The sequence below is a fragment of the Chamaea fasciata genome, unplaced genomic scaffold (assembly GCF_029207755.1).
Source record: "Chamaea fasciata isolate MVZ Bird 193981 ecotype frontalis unplaced genomic scaffold, bChaFas1.0.hap1 SCAF_3, whole genome shotgun sequence".
NCBI classification, from domain to species: domain Eukaryota; kingdom Metazoa; phylum Chordata; class Aves; order Passeriformes; family Sylviidae; genus Chamaea; species Chamaea fasciata.
The window spans coordinates 41,753,054-41,772,158 of NW_027094088.1; the positions used below are offsets into that span (position 1 = coordinate 41,753,054).

The 19,105-nt window shown below is 43.1% G+C and overlaps 2 protein-coding genes across 2 annotated transcripts; one reads left to right on the plus strand and one right to left on the minus strand.

Annotated features, from left to right (window-relative positions):
• On the minus strand, window positions 1–6,823 carry PSMB1 (proteasome 20S subunit beta 1). Its single transcript, XM_066178734.1, has 6 exons — window positions 6,656–6,823; window positions 5,378–5,485; window positions 3,850–3,931; window positions 3,299–3,428; window positions 1,623–1,729; window positions 1–277 (listed from the first exon to the last, which is right to left on the minus strand). Exons 1-6 carry the CDS (start codon window positions 6,763–6,765, stop codon window positions 92–94), a joined length of 723 nt encoding a protein of 240 aa, XP_066034831.1. The 5' UTR covers window positions 6,766–6,823; the 3' UTR covers window positions 1–91.
• A 2,435-nt stretch (window positions 6,824–9,258) lies between these two features.
• TBP (TATA-box binding protein) lies at window positions 9,259–19,044 on the plus strand. The gene is made up of 8 exons (XM_066178735.1): window positions 9,259–9,355; window positions 10,957–11,198; window positions 11,863–12,200; window positions 13,263–13,350; window positions 15,283–15,374; window positions 16,572–16,739; window positions 17,040–17,134; window positions 18,337–19,044. The coding sequence occupies exons 2-8, from the start codon at window positions 11,145–11,147 to the stop codon at window positions 18,414–18,416; spliced, it is 915 nt and encodes a 304-aa protein (XP_066034832.1). The 5' UTR covers window positions 9,259–9,355; window positions 10,957–11,144; the 3' UTR covers window positions 18,417–19,044.
• The last annotated feature ends 61 nt before the right edge of the window (window positions 19,045–19,105 follow it).

Genomic DNA, 19,105 nt, shown 5'->3' on the forward strand with positions numbered 1-19,105 from the left:
TTGAACTTCTGGAAAAAATTTAATAAGACAAATGTCTTCACAACACAGGTAAATTATACATAACAGGTAACTTGCTTACACATGAACTGTATTAGTCTTTTCGTAACTGGATAGTTTGCTCTTTAATTCCATCTTTTGTGACAATGCAAATCTTTAGTGCATCCCCCGTGTACACATCTCTCTCAGCAGCAGAAATGAAGACATCCTTCACCAGCTGCAAAGCCTTTTCCAGGGTCAGAGGTACATGTTCCACATTTTGCATGTTCTTGAAGCCAATCTAAGAAAACAAGAAAATGCATTTTATCCATCTATGAAAACTGTTTCAGTCTGTGCACTAGAATGAACAGATTTAGATGAATTAAAAAGAAGAAATGGCTTGTCCATTTTAAAAACCCCAAAGCTGAAAAAGTATTCCTCCACACAATTCATAGTTGAGAACTTTGCCAGTACTGATATTCTTAGAAAAATAACTAGAAGCAGATCCAACATACAGCCAGCACAGCTCCTCCTGCTCATTCAGCAGGTACAAGATCACAATGAACATTTGGATCTGATCTAATTCTTCACAAACTTCTCTAAAGGTTGGCAGTACCGGAACTGCACATGAGCCTTTTTTTCTCTGGTCACTTGTACTTAGAACAGTTCTTAAAAGCAAATATCCCCTAAGGTACCTAGACTTCAAAACTAAGTCTATATTGGAGCATATCTGGTCCTACTAAACAGCTAAATATAAGTGTCAGCTTAAACATTAGAACAGGTAAAGGAGAAGAGTTCCATGTTTAGCCTGAAACCCAAAAGCAATAAAAAATAACTTATGACAACTTGGTTTCTGCAGAACATACTTCCTTCAGATAATAAAGTTTTAAAAACAAAGGAAATATTCTATTCCTTTCTCATCTGGTAAGAGTCAAGAATGCTTACTACTTTTCTAAGCACAAAAGTTGTGCAGACATCAGGTTCAAGTGACTAAATGCCAACACCAATGTCAAAAAAAATAAAATGAGTAAAACATGCTTCGGTATTTCTACCACCCAATCATTAACAGCTTCAACTAAATACACAAATATTCTTAAAGTATTTCAGACAGATTTAGCTGAGTAAGTTTCCAGCAGTTTTAAGTAAAAGCACTCTTACTGAAAAATGGTATCAGAGTAACAAATTGTACAAAACTGAAAGCTTAAACAAGGGTATGTTGAATGATAAAATGTATGTATTAATTCTATCTTCTTAATTTGGTATTATTTTGTATTAAGTAACAGGCATATTTATGTTACCAGTCAAGAAAAAACTCCCAAAACTGAGGAAAAAACCCTCCAAACAACTTCCAGGATAAACATAACTCCCCAATTAAAACATTTCTGTCTTTTAAAGGGGCACTGCACTATTAATAATGTACTAAAAACCTGAACAGATCACCAAGCAAAACTTTGATTTCTCCTGAGAGAGTAAAGCCACATAATTTATAAATGTATGGATTTCCAGATCCCACCTGGATAACAGATTTAAAACTTCTCTCAAAGTAATATTCTCCAGAAGTAAAGCTACATTAAGTTGACTGTCACAAATGTTTACTGAGATAAGGAAAAAACCAAACCAAAACAAAAGCCAACAAGCTATTTTACCTGGTTATCCAGCAGAGGCTGCAACATGGCACTTGCTGATCCACCTGCTTTGAACGAATCTCTCTCATAGGAGCCCACTGGATCAAAGCTATAAACTGCTCCCTTCCCTGAAAAGAAAAATTAGTATGTAATCACAATTCAGAAGGATGCTCAATACTGACAAGCATTTTCAACAAAACCAGCTCTGTGGATAAGCAGTGTCTGGAACACTGCAGATCCCAGTAAACCTTTACCAAACAACACTGAGTATGTTCAGGTGATGCTTTTTACAGAAGACTCGCTAGGGCTGAGGCGTGGTACAATGTCCAAGGTTATTTTCTTCATTTATGCCACAAGCATGCTTCAACAGATGTTTCTTACAGTACTTACCACAGAAAATGCACTGATGCAGAATAATCAAAGCAGAAAAATGTGCTAGAGTGTAGTGCTGCACGAAGAGCCCCAGGGGTTCCAAGGCTAACACAAACAAGCAGCTCAGACATGGTTCCTGAATGATACATTTCTTGAATTACCTCCAGAAAGCATGCTTGGATGCATCTGCATTGCACTCCCAGAACCAGGGATGATGCTCTGCTCTCTTGTACACCTCCCTCTGAAGCCAGAGCAGGTGGTGCAAACTTTACTGGCTTGCACTAACATCAGAGATACAGACACACTGTAGCTCTGAAGCACTGGGGATTGAGGAGGACATGCCAGACAGAACGCAGCAGCTGGCCAAGCCCAGCCCTTCTGTTCAGACAGGCTGCACCCAGTCCAATTTACTGGCCAGTGCCCTTGGCAGCAGAGCACAGGAGCTGAACAGCCCTGACAAAGCCAGCCAAATCAATAACCAATCTTGCTGGACACAAATTTAGTCCATGCAAGCAAACTGCACTCTGATTCTTATCAGCTGCTACAGCACCCTCATAATCTGAGATTTACCATTATGCAGGGCAGACTAATCCCCTGCCAGATCCCACAAATCATAGACATGTCTTAGCAAGACTGGGAAAGCAGTATAACTTAATGGGAAAAACAAACTGCAGGGAATGGCTAAAATTATCCAAACAAGACCACCTCTGAGCTCTTTCTCAAAGTCAGAGAACACAGTATTTCAGTAACTCAATCAGATCACTGGACAGGAGCCTAGTAAGTTCTGGAAGGGCTGTACATTAAACTACAGCTTCTGTGCAGAAGTCATGATTTTCATTAAAGGTTAGTTAACATTTAGAAATAACTTTGTAGAAACCTGTCTCTGGAGTAAATCTTCATATTAAATAGTGTTTACCACACTCACAGGTCTGAGTGAGACATATACAACTTTACTGGTGACATCTACTTTAAAGATGAAATTAAAAAATCCAGCAAAACAATTGTAAAATTTTCCAGTCTAAAGTATTAATTATTTCACTTCAGAGATTTTATTTGCAATCAAATACTTATATCATCACTTTTATACTTTCAGATCTTCAGAAATGAAAAATCATTGAATGACAAAAACTAGGAAACAACCCAGACACATGATATGTATTGATCTGTGTAAGTACCATAATGCCTAAAGGCAGGTGCTAGGAACAGGAACACAAACTTTGTTACTCAGTCAGTACACCTGAGATGTAAAGGGATAGCTATCCACCCACAGAAATGCAGCCTCTTTTTTTTTTTTTTTTTTTTTCTTTTTCTGTTTCAAGTCTCACCTTCTTCATCAAGTCCACCAATTATATTGTAAACGTAGTAGGGAAAGAAACGTCGAGAATACAGGATTGTAGACAGCATTGCTGCAATAGCCCCTGTAGTCATGGTCTTGTTGTTGGAATGCTTGTACATCTGCCAAGAAGAAAGTCAAAACTAAAGCTGATTCAATCAGAATTACATTTTCTGTAACCTCACTACAGAAAAATCTGTCGCTCAGCAAAATTATTAATCAGCACGATTAGCGAAAACACGCTGGTCTAAGAGGTAAAGCCTTTACACAAGCTGAAGATTAACATATCTTCAAAGTTTTGTAATTGGTAGGTGTTGCCTCATTAACAATATCTTCTCCAGCTCTCCCATTCCATAAATTTGTAGTGCCACACTTAGTAAGAACACAGCACCAGTTTTCCCTGCCAGATCGTTTACCAGCAAAACAGTTATGATACAAACACTTGAAAAAAACATCAAAAGTTACATTTAAAACATACCATATCAGGCCTCAAGTATAATATTAAGAATCTAAGTTTTTAAATACAGTAAGATACATAGTTACCTTTAATCTGGCTTCAATAATTTTAGTAAGGGTAAGGCAGTCCCCATGGAAACCAGTGCATCCAATGACTGTTTGTTCTGTTCTGAAAAACGTAACATTTTGTTGCAATTTCAGACTTAGCATGAACTACAGCAATTTCTTACACAGTAGGTTATTATGAAAACACCAAATGTCTTTTCAGTTTTTCTAGTGCTGCCAAAACCAGTTGTCTAAAACGTAGTAACAGATCTGTGGTGTACGAAAGGCACCTGCAACCTACATCTCGGAGAGGACTCAGTGAACACAGGACCAAACAGATGTCTTCCTTCAACCCACTTTCTTCTTCAGCTGCCAGTAGGATTGACGAAAAGGAATTCTCCATTTCTTCATGCCCCCCTGACTCCAGCTGTAGCAATTCAGTCTTGCTAGAGATCTGTTGTTTTACACTGGGGAGCCACAGATGCTATCACCCAGTCCAATTTTTACTCTATCAGACCAGAGGGCTGCATTAAGTCTGTATAATGGTTACCTGACATTTACAGTTTTGGTGGCTTCTGTGTCAGCACAAACAGAAGTTATCTGGCTGCGGATGTACCACAGAAGCTTAGCTCTCTGCTCAGTTTTGAAATATTTTATGAACCCTAACCATGGGAACACACACTTGAAATTTTAGTTCTAGGAAACAGAAACGAGTCTAGAAACATTAACACACAGAGACCAACCCAAAGCAGTCATTCAAAAAAACATGCTAAAACCTTCTCTCAGCCTGTCATTAGAATTGCACAAAGCCACCACGTACAGTATGTACACTGTACCAGACTAATCTCCACCTGGGCACTATCAGAGAGTCAAACATCTAGTAGTAACAAGATAGCCAGGAGAAACCGAAGTTATTTTGATTTCATGTCATCTCTTTAGAAAAAGAAACAATAGCCCAAAACAAACAAACAAAAATGTTTACCTAGTTGATGACAGCCTATAAGGCAAGCACCTGCTGCAGTAAAATGAACATAAATAACATGTAGCTGTAAACCAAGGAGATGCTACCCAGGTGAGTCAAATTAAGCATAAAATGGGCATAGAAAGTTCAATTATTGAACTACTGATAGGTTTACCTCTCCTAAAAGGAACACCTCTCTAAAATGCCAGGTAATTAACTAGAGAGATACAACTGGCAGCAGTGGGCACACTTGTGTACCATCTCCAGATCTCCTGATGAAGCAGAATGAGTTATCATAGGATAAAGTTTTGCTATAGTCAAGATAAAAATTCTTCTGATTATCCAGCCAAAAAACCCCACATTAAGGTCTGTATCATGCTAAAAAAATTCTGTTCTCACTTAACTTCAAGAGCATGAAACAAGAAATCTGGCTGTATTTACAACATCACATCACATCTTGCACTACAGCAAAGGTCACCACAACTCCAAAACCTACTTTCTTATTGTTCCTTTTCTCCTAAGAAGTCTGCTTAAAGCAGGAGACAGGTGACATGGTCAGCAAGACAGAAGATTTTTCATCTTTTTCAATCCTTGCAGATCTGTACTTACAGTTTGTAGCACTTTGGACTGTCCCGGGAGTGAATTGAATAGCCCTCACTCAGACGCGTGTCAGAGGCAACGATGCTGAAGTCTTCTCCAGCAATTGCCAGCACAGTCCTTAAAAAAAAGAGTATTGATAAATCATGACCTTCAGCACAAGTATTTTCTTAGGCAACACGGAAACAACAGTAATTCTGCATCCAGACTCATATTTTGTCAAGCATCTTATATTCACTGCTATGTTTCCCAATATGCACAACCCTACTCAACACCAAAGAAAGAAGACACTAGACAGACTGAAAAAAAAATAAATGCATGTGGCCCTCTACTCTGATTTAAACTGTATCAAAACTTGGTAAAACAGAGACTCCACACCAGACAAGAACCAAACTCAATGGACAAGGTATTTTATATGCCTGATAACAGCTCATCCTCCTAAAACAAGCAAATACTGAGCAACAGTATCAATACACTTAAATAAACGTCATTTTTTAAATCTGGTGTTATTACTTCCTAACAACTAGTTTTGTGATCACCACAGGTGTGCTACCATTAAGTAACAAAGAGATGCCCTTCAAAAAGCAATAGTCATCATAAGGAAAAAACCCACCTGGCCAGATCATGCCACCAACTCAGGTGTGTAAAGCATCACCTGCCTTTAACAGCTACAGTAAGGTAGCATTCAACCCAGTAACACATTTACTAGCAACACGGTGAAGAGCAATGGCCATAAACTAAAACACAAGGAGTTCCACCTCAGCATGAGGAAGAACTGCTCCACTCTGAGGGTGGCAGAGCACTGAACAGGCTGCCCAGGGAAGTCGTGGGGTCTCTATCTGGAAACATTCAAAACCCACCTGGACGTGTTCTGGTGTCACCTGCTCGAGGTGACCCTGCCTGGGCAGGAGGGTTGGACTGGATGACTTCCAGAGCTCCTGCCCAGCCCTAGCAACTCTGTGATCCTGTAATAGGACCATTACCTGGGTTCCCTAAGCCACTATAAAGAAACAACCCTGCGGGGGACAAAAGACGCGTACTTTAAGACCAGGCGAAGTTTAGGGAGCCCGAGTGTTCCAAAAGCCACACGGACAGGCAAGAACACCCTGAAAGGCTGCAAGGCCTCAAGGCAAGCCCGAGCCTAGCCCTTCCTTGTGCTGCCGCTCTCTCCCTACAAAGAGAAGACCGTGAGGGGAGATAAACCCGCGCTGAGCACCGAGGAGAGGCAGGAGTAAGGCGAGGCAGCCCCGGCGCCGCTCTCCCCTGGGTCCCATGCCCCGCGCCCCTCACCCTCCGTTGAAGGTGTACGGCGAGAAGCGGTGTTGCTGCACCGGCGCCTCCAGCCCGTAGCCCGTCTCGGGCCGGGAGGGCCCGTATCCGTGTGCCGCGGTGGACAGCATCGCAGCTGCCCGATCGCTGCTGTCTCACGGCGAAATGGCGGCACCGGAGGCGGAAGCGGAGCCGCTCTGGGAGGGCGGCACCGCCTCCTCTCAGCTGCTCTGCCGGGCGCCGAGCGCCGTGCGCTGGCGGGAGGGCGGCGGGGCGGCCGGGGAGCGGAGCCCGCCGGGGCCCTGCCTGGGCCCCCGGCAGCGCCGCCCTCGGCTCTTGTCCAAGCGCCGCCCTGTCACCTGCGTGCCCGCTCGTGGAAACACGCAGGCTGATCAGGAGCTGTGGTGAGGCCGATCACACACCCCTCGTGTTTGGGCGGGTGGGCAGCAGGGTGGCTCCTGCTCTGCAGGGGAGAGCGCCTTTGGAACCCCTGTGAAGAGCAAGAGTCGGGAATCATAGAATCATCGGGTGGTTGGAGTTGGAAGGGACCTTAAAGATCATCTAGTCCTGTCACGGGCAGGGACACCTTCCACTGGACCAAGTTGCTCAGAGCTCCATCCTGCTTGGCCTTGAACACTTCCACGGATGGGGCCTCCGCAACTTCCCTGGGCAGCCTGTGCCAGTATTGCACCTCCCTCACAGCAAAGAACTTCCTCCTTATATCTAATCTAAACTGTCTCTCAGTTTCAGGCCATTCCCCCTTGTCCTGTCACTACATGCTCTTGTGAAAAATCCCTCTCCACCTGTCTAGTAGGTCACTCTGAAGCCTTCTCTTATCCAGGCTGAATAATCAAAATTATCTCAGCCTTTCCTCATACAAGAGGTGCTTCATTCTTCTTAGCATCTTGGTGGACCTTTTCCAACAGGTTCTTGAGCTGGACACAGTACTCCAGATGGGGTCTCACCAGGTCCTTGAGGTGGGCCATGGGGTGTGGTGCCAGGAACCATGGCATGAGTGGAAACAAGTGGGAAGGGCTGGGTTCAAAATGGTACTAGAGGAGAAGGACAGGGTGGGGACAGTCAGATGCAGGGGACATGTGGTGCTCCTGAGGAGAAGTGTGCTGCCCAGCTTTGGGAAGCACAGCCGTGGTGGCTGCAGTCTCCATGGGCACTGCGCAGCTGGCAGCACAGCAGTGTGAACTCTGTACAGCTCCAATGCGAGGAACCACAGCCTATGTGAAGGCCTGGTGCACTGCCAGGGACCTCCACAGATTCACAGGATCTGGAAGGGACCACAGAAGGTCATCTGGGGCAACCTTTCTGCTCAAGCAGGGTCATCCTAGAGCACCTGGTACAGGATTGTGTCCAGATGGTTCTTGAACATCTCCAGTGAGGGAGACTCCAACCTCTCTGGACAGCATGTTCCAGTGTTCAGTGTTATAAGTGTATATTATGTAGTTGGCTTTTCGCATAACTATTATAATTGTACTGTATTATGTTTTTATTAATAAGAATTTAGAAGGGTAATGAATGTGTAATTTTTGATTATACCAGAGGGGTAAGATTTTTTTGTAACGCTTAAGTCACCAAGCCTGAAGCTATGGGAAGGGGGTCACCTTGTGACCCTTTTAAGAAAAAAAACTGTTAACTTTCTGTTTTCTTATCCAACTGAAAAGAACCAGAAAACCTCAAAAGAAGATTTATATTCATGTTACCAGACTATGTGGAGACACCCACAAAATAAATCTACTAAAATCTACTAGATAAGATTATCGGGGATACTTAAAACAGATCAAAAAGGAATGTTTGATTGCCATCTATTGAATATTCAATACGGTGCTCCTTAAAGATAGAAGTCCTAAAGGGTGAGGGGGGCGACGGACAGACCTGGTGCCAAGTCCCCCCTCGGCCGAGAAGCTTGGTTTATTCTGTCTCCTACTTTGTCTATTTTTTTATTTCTATTAAATTTATAAAATTCCAAAAGAGAGTGGAACTTGTTTTTCACAGTCACCTGCACAGTGAAGAAGTTCTTCCTCATAATCAGGTGGAATTTCCCTTGTATCAGTTTCTGTCCGTTGCCTCTTGCTTGGCACCACAGAGAAGAGCCTGGCTGAACCCTCTTCACACCCACCCTTTAGATATTTATACACACTAATGAGGTCCCCTCTCAGTCGTCTCTTCTCGAGGCTGAACATGCCCAGCTCCCTCAGCCTTTCCTGGAAAGTGGATGCTCCAGTCCGTTAACCGTCCCTGTAGCACTCTGCTGCACCTGCTCTGGGAGCTCCATGCCTTTCCTGTCCTGAGGAGCCCAGAACAGGACACAGCACTCCAGGTGTGCCTCACCAGGGCTGACTAAGGCGGCAAGATCAATATTCTGGCAACGCTCTTCCTAATGCACCCCAGGACAGCGCTGGCCTTCTTGGCCACAAGGGCACTGCTGGCTCACGGACAGCCTGTTATTCACCAGGACCACCAGGTCCTTCTCCGCAGTGCTGCTTCCCAGCAGGCTGTTTCGCAGCCTGTGCTGGCGCCCGTGGTTACGCCTCCCCAGGTGCAGGAGCCTGCACTTGCCCTTGTTTAATTTCCGCAGGTTCCTCGCCGCGAAGGCTCCGGTCCCGCTGGCGGCGGGAAGTGACGCGCCGGGCGCGCCGGTGGCGCGGGGGCGGGGCGCGGCCGGGCTCCGGCGGGCGCTGAGCGCGGCGGGAGCGGAGCGAGCGCCAGGTACCGAGTGCCCGCCGCCCCCCGCGGCCGCCGCTCGCCCCCTGCCCGCGGACGGGCCGGTGGGGCCGCGATGGTGCGGGGCAGGCCGGGCCTGGCGGGCGGGGACGGTGCGCGGGCCGGGCTCAGTCCGCATCTCCGGGGCGGCCTGAGCCGCGGCGGGGGGAGCGGGGAGGGACTCCCGCGGCGCGGAGGCGGCGGCCGCCTTTCTCTCCCCCGCCGCGGCTCGGGGGCGAGCGGCGGCCGTGGCGCCGGGCGCGGGATGGGCGCGGGCAGCGGCGGGACCGTGCGAGGGCGGGCGGGGGCTGCGCGGGGCCGGGGCCGGTGTTGGACGGGGAGCGGGGAGCGCTGAGGGGCGCGGGCAGGCTGCGGCCGCGCGCCGAGCGCTGGTGGGGAGCCCGAAAGGGGCCTCGGGGCCGGGTCGGGACCTCCTCCGGCTGTCTCCTGCTTCTGGACTCTGTTCCCTCGACCAAAACGTCGCTCCGAGCGAGCCTTAAGTGGGTACAGGAGGGACCTCTGCGTAGACGGTGCCCTGGCTGCAGGTTTTGGCATGCCTGGTATCCAGCCTTACTAAATAGCTCGGCTGTCGAGGAGCTGACTTTGTTTCTTCCGGGATAATGTTCAGATTTCTCATGTGCCCTCGTTGTAAATCCTGGGGTTTCTGCTTGATACCTTTGGTGTGGGAAACGGTGATAATGTCTTATGGTCATGGGTGGAAAAAAGCAGGCCTTTTTAGCTGAAATGTAAATTTTACTGTAATTCTAAGCTCTTTCATCTTAAAAACAAAAAGAGAGACTGGATAGACTGTCTTCAGATTTTGAGGTGGCCTACCTCTGGCCTGATAATGACCTTGAGTATTTCTCAGCAATAGTTAAGAAACTAACAAATTAACGGGATAATATTTTATATCACTGGTATCATAACACTTAAATTCTTCACTCCTATTGGTTATTTCCATAACACAGCAACAGAAGCTTAGTTAAAAAATAAAACCATTGAATGTTTTGTTTGTATGCTTGAAATTGGTTTTCACATATTTCTTTTCTCCTCATGAAATGCATGTCATTACAGTTGGAAATCTGTTAGTGCTTTATTTTACGGAATTGGACGGAAGAGCTTTTCCTAGCTCCGATTTGAGCAGTGATGCTTTTCTCATAGAAGAAAAAGATAATTTTTGAAAGCCCAAGCCTTAAAATGGCCAGGAAGAGACTTACAAGCAATGTGTCAGTAAGCTTGTCAATTGCTAGTCAGGGGAATTGAATTCTAAAAACATCAGTGCTTTTGCAGCTAAAGCAAAACTTGGAGTAGAATGAGCATCAACAGCTTGAGCAGTTTGTGCAGAAGGGTTTGGTTCTACAGAGGCCTGCCCATGTGAGTCAGGTAACCTGCCAGGGACTTCAGCAGAATGATACTGCAAAGCTTCTATGCAATGTGCCTGAAAAAGGTTATTTTTATGGATTGTGCATGCGTGTGTGCGTACGCGTGAATGTTCTTGTATGTATTTCTACGTGGGTGTCTCTTATCTGAGTCAGCAGCTGATAGGTTTGCATTTGGGTTTGTGTTTAGATATTATTCTCAGGATACTACTTTTTTTTTCTTTTCAGGCTTCGGTTAGCGTTTTAAACTCATAACATATTTCTCTGAAGCTGATGTTTTCCTAACACTTTCAGCTTGGCTTTAAAAGCTACTTTGCTGGAATGTTTTAAACAGTTAAAAAACCTCTAGGATTTGAAGTTTATTTAAATTAATTGGAGGAAATACTTCTGGCCTCACCAAAGAAATAACTGGAATCATGGATCAGAACAACAGTTTGCCACCCTATGCTCAAGGCTTAGCCTCCCCTCAGGTAAAAACAAATTATTTAAAATGTAACTATGATCTGAATTTCCTTTATTAACGTGTTTTCTCTTTCTTGCATCTAGCTTCACGTTTTTTTATTTGAAGATCTGAAAAATTCTGCTAGGTATCAAATAATACTCATATAAAGCAGAATTTTGAAACCATTGATGTCTATATGCAGAAGTATAAGAAACAGGGTGGTTCCTTATACTCGGAGTGTAAGAATATATGTGGGATTTCTTAATGGAGTTCCTCTTAAGTTGAAACATGACTGACAAGTTGCAAAGATTAATTTAATTTTGGTGGTCGCTCCTTAAACTATGGACATAACAGATTGTTGCTGGGCTATGAATGCCTTGGGTACAGTGAGCACAGTTGGTGTTCAAACAATTTCAAGCTAAATTGTGGGTCAAAGTCGAGACATGCTTGCAAGGTAGTGTGAGAAGCATGTCATGTCCCTAGATTCCTTTGGGTAGTACTTTATTCCATAGAACAGCTGCATTTCCAAGGATTTTCTGTTTTTTACGATTTACTACTGTGTGCTTCAGGTTTGATATGAGCAACTCAGCTAGCACAGATTTATTTTTAGACTCCTCCCAAAAACTTTGTCCCTTAAAAACGAAATGGAGCCATCATGATCTGTGGTTTTGGTGTCACGTTTCCTTCTGTAGGGTGCAATGACTCCAGGAATTCCCATTTTCAGCCCGATGATGCCGTATGGCACAGGACTGACCCCGCAGCCTGTCCAGAGCACCAACAGCCTGTCCATACTGGAGGAACAGCAGCGGCAGCAGCAGCAGCAGCAGCAGCAAGCAGCACAGCAATCCACATCACAGCAAGCCACACAGGGAACATCTGGTCAAACCCCCCAGCTCTTCCATTCACAGACTCTTACCACAGCCCCTTTACCAGGAACCACACCTCTGTACCCCTCTCCAATGACTCCAATGACTCCAATAACTCCCGCAACACCAGCATCAGAGAGCTCTGGCATTGTGCCACAACTACAGTGAGTGCACCACGACTTAGTGCATCATGTCCTTTCTCAGACAGCCCTTTTAAAGACTTAGGACCAAAGTCACATCAGGAGTTAGGTACTGCATTTTGGTGGGAAAGGAGGTCCTGAGAATTTATGAGTCTCCTGTAGCAATATGAGTAATTTTTACTTTTACTTTTAGCTTAGCTTCATTGCTAAACCACTTAGTAATATAAACAGTTTCTTAGTGATTTATCAATGGTGCATCTTTGGAGCATACCAGTGAAGAGTTATATATGTCTTCATTTAACACCATTGTAATTTTTAACTCCTTGCACTTTAGGAATTCATGATGTTCCCTTTTCCAATGCATGGCTAACACTGAGTTAGTGAGAAGGGAAAAAGCCCTAGAACTAGTTCTGAGTTTAGGTATGGATGTATTTTCAGTGAACTTCACTTTTAAAGAGACTATTTCAGAAATTTATGGAAGGGACAAAGAGAAATGGTTGATAGCATGAACTGAAAGAGTAGTTTCTCATATTTTTCTTTTTTTTTTTTTTTTCTTCCCCTTACTGAGGACCTTTTAATTCCAGGGTTTTCCAGAAAACAAAATTTTTTATCTAGTAACTTTAACTTTCTGGAGACCTGCTATCCCCATCTCCTGGCAATGCATTTACCTCCTGGGTCATTCCCACTTAGTTCTGCACCCTGCTCCTTGAAGGGCATAGCAAGGAAAATTTCAGATGGTACTATCTCATTTTCTCCTGTTTCCAGCAGCTTCCCTGATTGTGGCAAGAGCTCTCAGCATCAGTAATTTTTTCCTGCCAACAGAGATTCTTCTCATGGGAGACTTTTCATAATAGCTGACAGATAAGGAGGAATCAGAAATTATGCCTTAGGAACTTCTGCCCTGCAAAAGGAGGTTCCTGAGCCAAAATACTGCTCAGTGCTCATGTTAGTAGGAAAGATGCCACTCAAATGTGCTTGGAGAAACAAAATAATAAAAAAATAAAATTGATCAGGCTTGGTTAAAAATGAGGAAGACACACGAATTCCTTATTGTGTTTTTAATATATTTTTCTGATCTGTCTCTAGGAATATTGTGTCCACAGTTAATCTTGGTTGCAAACTTGACCTAAAAACCATTGCACTTCGTGCCCGAAATGCTGAATATAATCCCAAGGTAAGAGAAATGTATTAAGAGTTCATCCTGTAACAGATATATTAAAGGCACAGGTTGTGGCTGCAGGCTGCTGCAATAGACTGAAAAACCTACCTGCTATATATGCGGTTTTATACTGTAGTTACTTAGGACATTCAAATTAGTAAAAAGCATTTTTATGCTGAGGTAGTTGTGATGTGCACCAGGCTGTAAGTTGTTGGATTTAGAAAAAACCTAACCAGCAGTGTAATACACTGGCCAAGCTTTTTGTGGTAGAGTTGGCCTCTGCTGCTGTTCACACGGGCTTACTTGTTTGTAGTGCTCAGTGAGCTCTTTTTTGCATATTACTGTGAAATGTCTGATGATGAAGTCTTGTTTCCCTATCTCCCAACAAGGAGAAAGGAAAGAAGAATTCAAATCCTGGGCTCCTGCCAGAGCTGTGGTTTCCTCCACCTAGCTGCTCCTCTGGAATTCTTATGGTCACAGGGCATTCGCTAATTTTTCATAGTCTCGCTTCCCCTCTGTTCTCTCATATTCTCCTGCAGTACTTCTGTCATCTCATTGCTTCTGATGGCTAAGTTTGGTGGAACATTAAAATGGAGCAAAATTAAATTGATTTTTTTGCATATTGACTTCAAAGTTGCCTGCTGCTTTTTAATAGTAGTGGGGTTCTAAATAAGTGGCTTGTTTTTAGCTTGGGAAATCTGAACAACAGCAAAGGACCTGGAGCATTAAATCAAGAAAATCATTATTGCTTCATGTTTCTTTTGGGCGGCTCCTCTTGAAAATACTACCTTTGCAACAACAGCAGCTGGACACTAGTAGAAGTTTAGATGTTGCATAGTTGAACTGGCTTGTCTTGGGAAGACTTCAGTTTTCCTGGGGTTTGTGTGGGTTTTTTTGTTTTAGCATTTAGAATTTTGCCTCAGTTGACCTGAACTCTGCTCTCAAAGGTTAAAGCATGCATGCAGGCATATATGATAAGTGACTGTTACTGTAAGTTTATAGCAGTGATGCTGTTACATAATTGTGAGTAAGATATTAGTGCAGCAAAAATTTGAGCATGCCTTGGTAACCCCAAAGGTAGGGGGTGGGTGGCTGTGTAAGTAAAACTTGTGGGCTGGAATAATCAATATGAAACACTGTTTTCCATGGCAGAGGGAGAGAAGGGTTATGTAACACACTCCTGACGTTTAGTCAGTACATTCATGTATCAAAGAAAGATGTTGCTTGGCTCTATTATTTAAGTCATATTTTGACAAATGTGCTGTTGGGTAACCCACGCTACCGCCTTGGTTATGCCAGTATAACAATTCATGGGACTGCAGGGTGAGCTGTTCCAAGTTAAATATAACAAACAGGGGTTTGTGTGTGTGTGTGTGTGTGCCCACATCAGTTTCCAGTATCTCTTGCTTCAAGGATTTTAAGACTATCTGGAAATGCTTACTTAGAATAAAAAGCTAGAGCTAATTGGGCTGCTGTGTCCTACTGTGGTAGCTGAGTTGACTTCTGTTTACACAGGACTTTGACCTTCAGCTGTTCTGTTCACTGGTATTGTAACACTGTCCATTTTTTTTGGATAGTCTTCCGTCCTACTTATAAGAGATAAAATTTCAACATATATGGAGGAATTTTTTAAATTTTATTTTTAAAATGGTTTCTGTTGGCTCTGATGCAGATGTTAGCATTACTTGTGTGTTTGCATATATAGCAATGAGAGATGCATAGGAATGCAGTGGTAAATATCCTTCCTGCCTGGCTCTACCTCTGTGTGTGTGCTTGAACCTACTTATGGTTTAAGCATTTCAAGTAAACTTTGAGTGATCTGTAAGTATGTTTGACCTTAGTTTTCCTTGCACTGCAGTGTAACTTGCCACTTCTATGATGCAGATTTGGTTTTAATGTAATGACGACAGCAGTGTATCACTAACAGTCTCAATGTTCACACTTCAGCGTTTTGCTGCTGTTATTATGAGAATAAGAGAACCACGGACTACTGCACTGATATTCAGCTCTGGAAAAATGGTGTGCACAGGAGCAAAAAGGTATGTTTAGGCATTACAAGCAAACTAATTCAGGCTGTCTTTTCTTGTATACCATGATGCTTGTTTATATGTACACATCAAAGTTGTGCAGGTACAACTAATCTTGCTTCACAGTTACTTCAGATTTCTACAGAAATGGCTGTTTATGATTGAAGGGACTTCCTCAGTTATGGGGAAATGGTAGTTCTGTTTCTGAAGCTATTTAATTCAGTCTGATAAACTGGTTTGCAGAGGTTATTATATTCAGTTTTTTGGCTTTGCAGTTATCTGCTTTTTCTAATAATTTAAAAAATCCCGCAACTATGCACTGGAACTGCTTAAAGTGTAAGGATGGTGACAGAAGGATTTTATATTTGAATAGCTTCATTCATCACAGGACAAGAGCTCCAAATCTGGTTCCTGTAGTCTGATCTGTTCTTAACATGACCATTGAAGCACAAGAATTCAAAACTCAACATAAGCTTAACTCTGGTGGGCAGGAGAGAAATTCTGCTCTGAAGAAGCCTGCCAGGAATCCAGAAGGAATAAACTACTGAGCAGAGATGAATGAATAGATCTGTACAGGGAAACACTTTATCTGTCTGGTGACACTTGAAATTCAAGTTGCCTTACTCTGCATCAGGAACAAACAGATCCTCAGCTGTTTACAAACCTGAAGCAAACTGAATTCTGCAACAGTGGGTACAGCTGTGCAGTTGTGTTAAACCCATGTTTGAATGCCTGGGCTGAATCAAGCAGATCTTACCAGTTGACAGATTTTATAGAAGTATATATTTTCTAGCAGTAGTAGTTCAAGGTTGCTCAAGTATTAGTTCAAGGTTTTCTGTAGTGAAAACTTAAGTAACAATCTTAATGTCCCATTAGAGGGACTCTGGTCCCTCTAATATTTTAATAATATTTTAGTAATATTTTAATAATATTTTTTAAAGTGTAAAATGTATGGATTTATAATTTACTTTTTTGTGTCTCATGAACAGTGAATGCAACACTAATGGTGTCCAGGAGCCTTTTACCAAAACTAGCAAGAAAACCAGTCAGTGCTAGTTGGTTAATTTTGGATGTAAAATTTTTGCATGTGAGCTCCCCTCTCCCTCCACACAGACTTTTTTCTCCAATTAGGTGTTTGTGGTTTAATGATGTTTGCTTGAAGTAATACTTAACTGAGGAAGTAATATGGATATCCTGTTCTCATTTCAGTGAGGAGCAGTCCAGACTGGCAGCAAGGAAGTATGCAAGAGTTGTTCAGAAACTGGGTTTTCCTGCAAAATTTTTGGATTTTAAAATTCAGAATATGGTGGGCAGCTGTGATGTGAAATTTCCCATCAGACTGGAAGGATTGGTACTCACACACCAGCAGTTCAGCAGGTAAAAAAAGGCTTGCTTATGTATCATTCTTGTTGAATGCTATCTTAGAAAGTGACGTCTGTTTAGATTATTCCCTTGCACCACAGGAATACCTGCATCTTTGTTCCCATCTCTGCACTGCCTCAGGTGTAACTGAGGCTGCCCAATGTGAACCTGTCAAAATGATCTTCCCTGCTACCCTCCCCAAGTTTCAGGGAAGTCTACATCTGCTCTCTGCCAAGTCCTACACTGGGCCCAGAAGATAGGGTGGAACCTGGGTCTGCAAGCACGTTTAAACACTCTCACTTTCTTCTCTTACAGCTACGAGCCAGAATTGTTTCCTGGCTTAATATACAGAATGATTAAGCCAAGAATTGTCCTGCTTATTTTTGTTTCTGGAAAAGTGGTTTTAACTGGTAAGTGAAGACAGTATCTTACAGTCTGAATCTCACCTCTTGTAGTATTACAGCGAACACACAGGGATACATAAGCTGCCATGTACTTTTCCTTTAGAGATGACAGTACTGAGAAAGAGTTACTAGAGTATTCCATGGATGGTGATGTTAAGGACACTTCCCTGTGCAGCCATCCAGCAGCCACTCTGTCAGTCAGTGCCACACCAGCTGCTTTAGGACCAAAGCCTCTTTGCAGTGGGCAGCTCCAGCAAAGCCAATGGGTTCCCTGCTTGACTCCCTACACACCCCATTCACAGAGTCAGACCAGGCTTTCTTGAGGGCTCCATCAGGCTTTGTTATGCAGAGATTCAGCAATCTGGGCCTCTTGCCCTGAGGAGCCTGCACCCAGAGCTCAGCCTGCAGGCTCAGCACTGCCACTGCACACAGAGCTACCTGCCCTGTATGCCTTAACTGATGAGAAAGCACAAAGCAACAGCACATTTGGCTAGATCAAAGGAACAATGATCATGAACCTTAGTCAGGTATGCAGGTGCCCAAAAAGCTGTAAGAATGCAGGTGATCTTTCTGGCAAAATCGGAAAGACTGTGTGGCTCAGCATGTGTGACTGAGCTAGCTTTTCTTTGGCAGCCTGGCTGCAGGCTGCTGCCATGCTCTATGATACAGCAGCCAAAGATGGGAAGATACTTGAGCTCTAGGACCTCCTTAACCTCGGGTGCTCAACCTACTCCGTTCATTTCCTCTCATGCTGTGTCTTCCTATGGAGAAGAAACTCACCAGATCCACAGACAAAAGGAGGATCATGTCCCTGCAGTGAGGAGAAATGCAGTCCCTCTGCAGTGGTCTCCATTGCCAGACCTTCCTCCCCTGATACTCACATTCTCAATAAAAGCTCCACCAGTTAGGCCTTTCTGCACAAACATCCTACAGGGCTGTGCCTTGTTGTTGGGTCTCCCGTGGAAATCACGTATATGGAAATTCATTTGCAACATGAGATGCTAGTGAAAGTTCTAGCACTTGTCAGATTAAACAGAGAAAGCTGGTAATGTAAGCTCTCTATGAAATACGTTTAAAAGGATTGTAAAAATAGAGATTTATGGATACACGTAGGTTTCATGTAGAGTTGCATTCAAATACACATTCTAAGAGCTAAAATTAAGTATTTGGCAAATGGTACAGACTAAGTTAATCCCCTCTTTTTCCAGGTGCTAAAGTACGAGCAGAAATCTATGAAGCATTTGAAAACATCTATCCTATTTTAAAGGGATTCAGAAAGACAACGTAACAGTTTCTACACATTTCAGAGAAATCAGGGGTATATTTTAAAAGGTATTGTGTATGGCACAGCAGTAACAAGAAACGGACTTCCAGTGCAACTGCAACACCAGGACTTGGACTATTTCCCAGTTAGTGCCTACTTCCCTGATGCTCAAGGGGAACTGTATTCTTGAATATGTCTACTGAGTTACTGTGAGTTGCTTTACTGGGCTGTTCCTGGAGCAGCCCCTCCAACTTTTATTTATATTCTAGCTTTTAAATAGTTTTAATGCCAGTTCTATTAATAGAAAATCTGTAAGTTGGTTTAAAGACAAATGCAACTGTGTCACTCAGTGTATAAACCACTTAAAATTGCCATGTATATATGTTTTAAGTTCCTTCCATAAGACCATGGTTTTTATAATTTTCAGAACTTTAGCTTTTAAATTTTTTCAATTTTAAATTTCTTTGATGCCAGACACATTCCCTCTTTCCAGTATTAAGCAAGATAGAATAAATTTATTAATTAAAATGGCTCACTGTACATATATATATAATATATACCTTTCTTCTCTTTCCTTCTTCAACTCCACATGTACAATAAACCCTGTTTATACAACTATGGGAACTGTCTTAATAAATTTTAAAATTACCTAGTTGGTAGAATGAAATACATTGAATTTTTTTATTATTTAATTGATTTTTTAATAGCAGATG

Coding starts and splice junctions, on each gene's coding strand:
- PSMB1 (XM_066178734.1), bottom strand. CDS start 6,765: ATGCTGTCCACCGCGGCACACGGATACGGGCCCTCCCGGCCCGAGACG. Junction 1,730..3,298: donor TGGTGGACTTGATGAAGAAG/GTGAGACTTGAA, acceptor TTTTCTTTTCAG/GGAAGGGAGCAGTTTATAGC. Junction 278..1,622: donor AGCCTCTGCTGGATAACCAG/GTAAAATAGCTT, acceptor TTGTTTTCTTAG/ATTGGCTTCAAGAACATGCA.
- TBP (XM_066178735.1), top strand. CDS start 11,145: ATGGATCAGAACAACAGTTTGCCACCCTATGCTCAAGGCTTAGCCTCC. Junction 13,351..15,282: donor ATGCTGAATATAATCCCAAG/GTAAGAGAAATG, acceptor TTCACACTTCAG/CGTTTTGCTGCTGTTATTAT. Junction 17,135..18,336: donor TGGAAAAGTGGTTTTAACTG/GTAAGTGAAGAC, acceptor CTCTTTTTCCAG/GTGCTAAAGTACGAGCAGAA.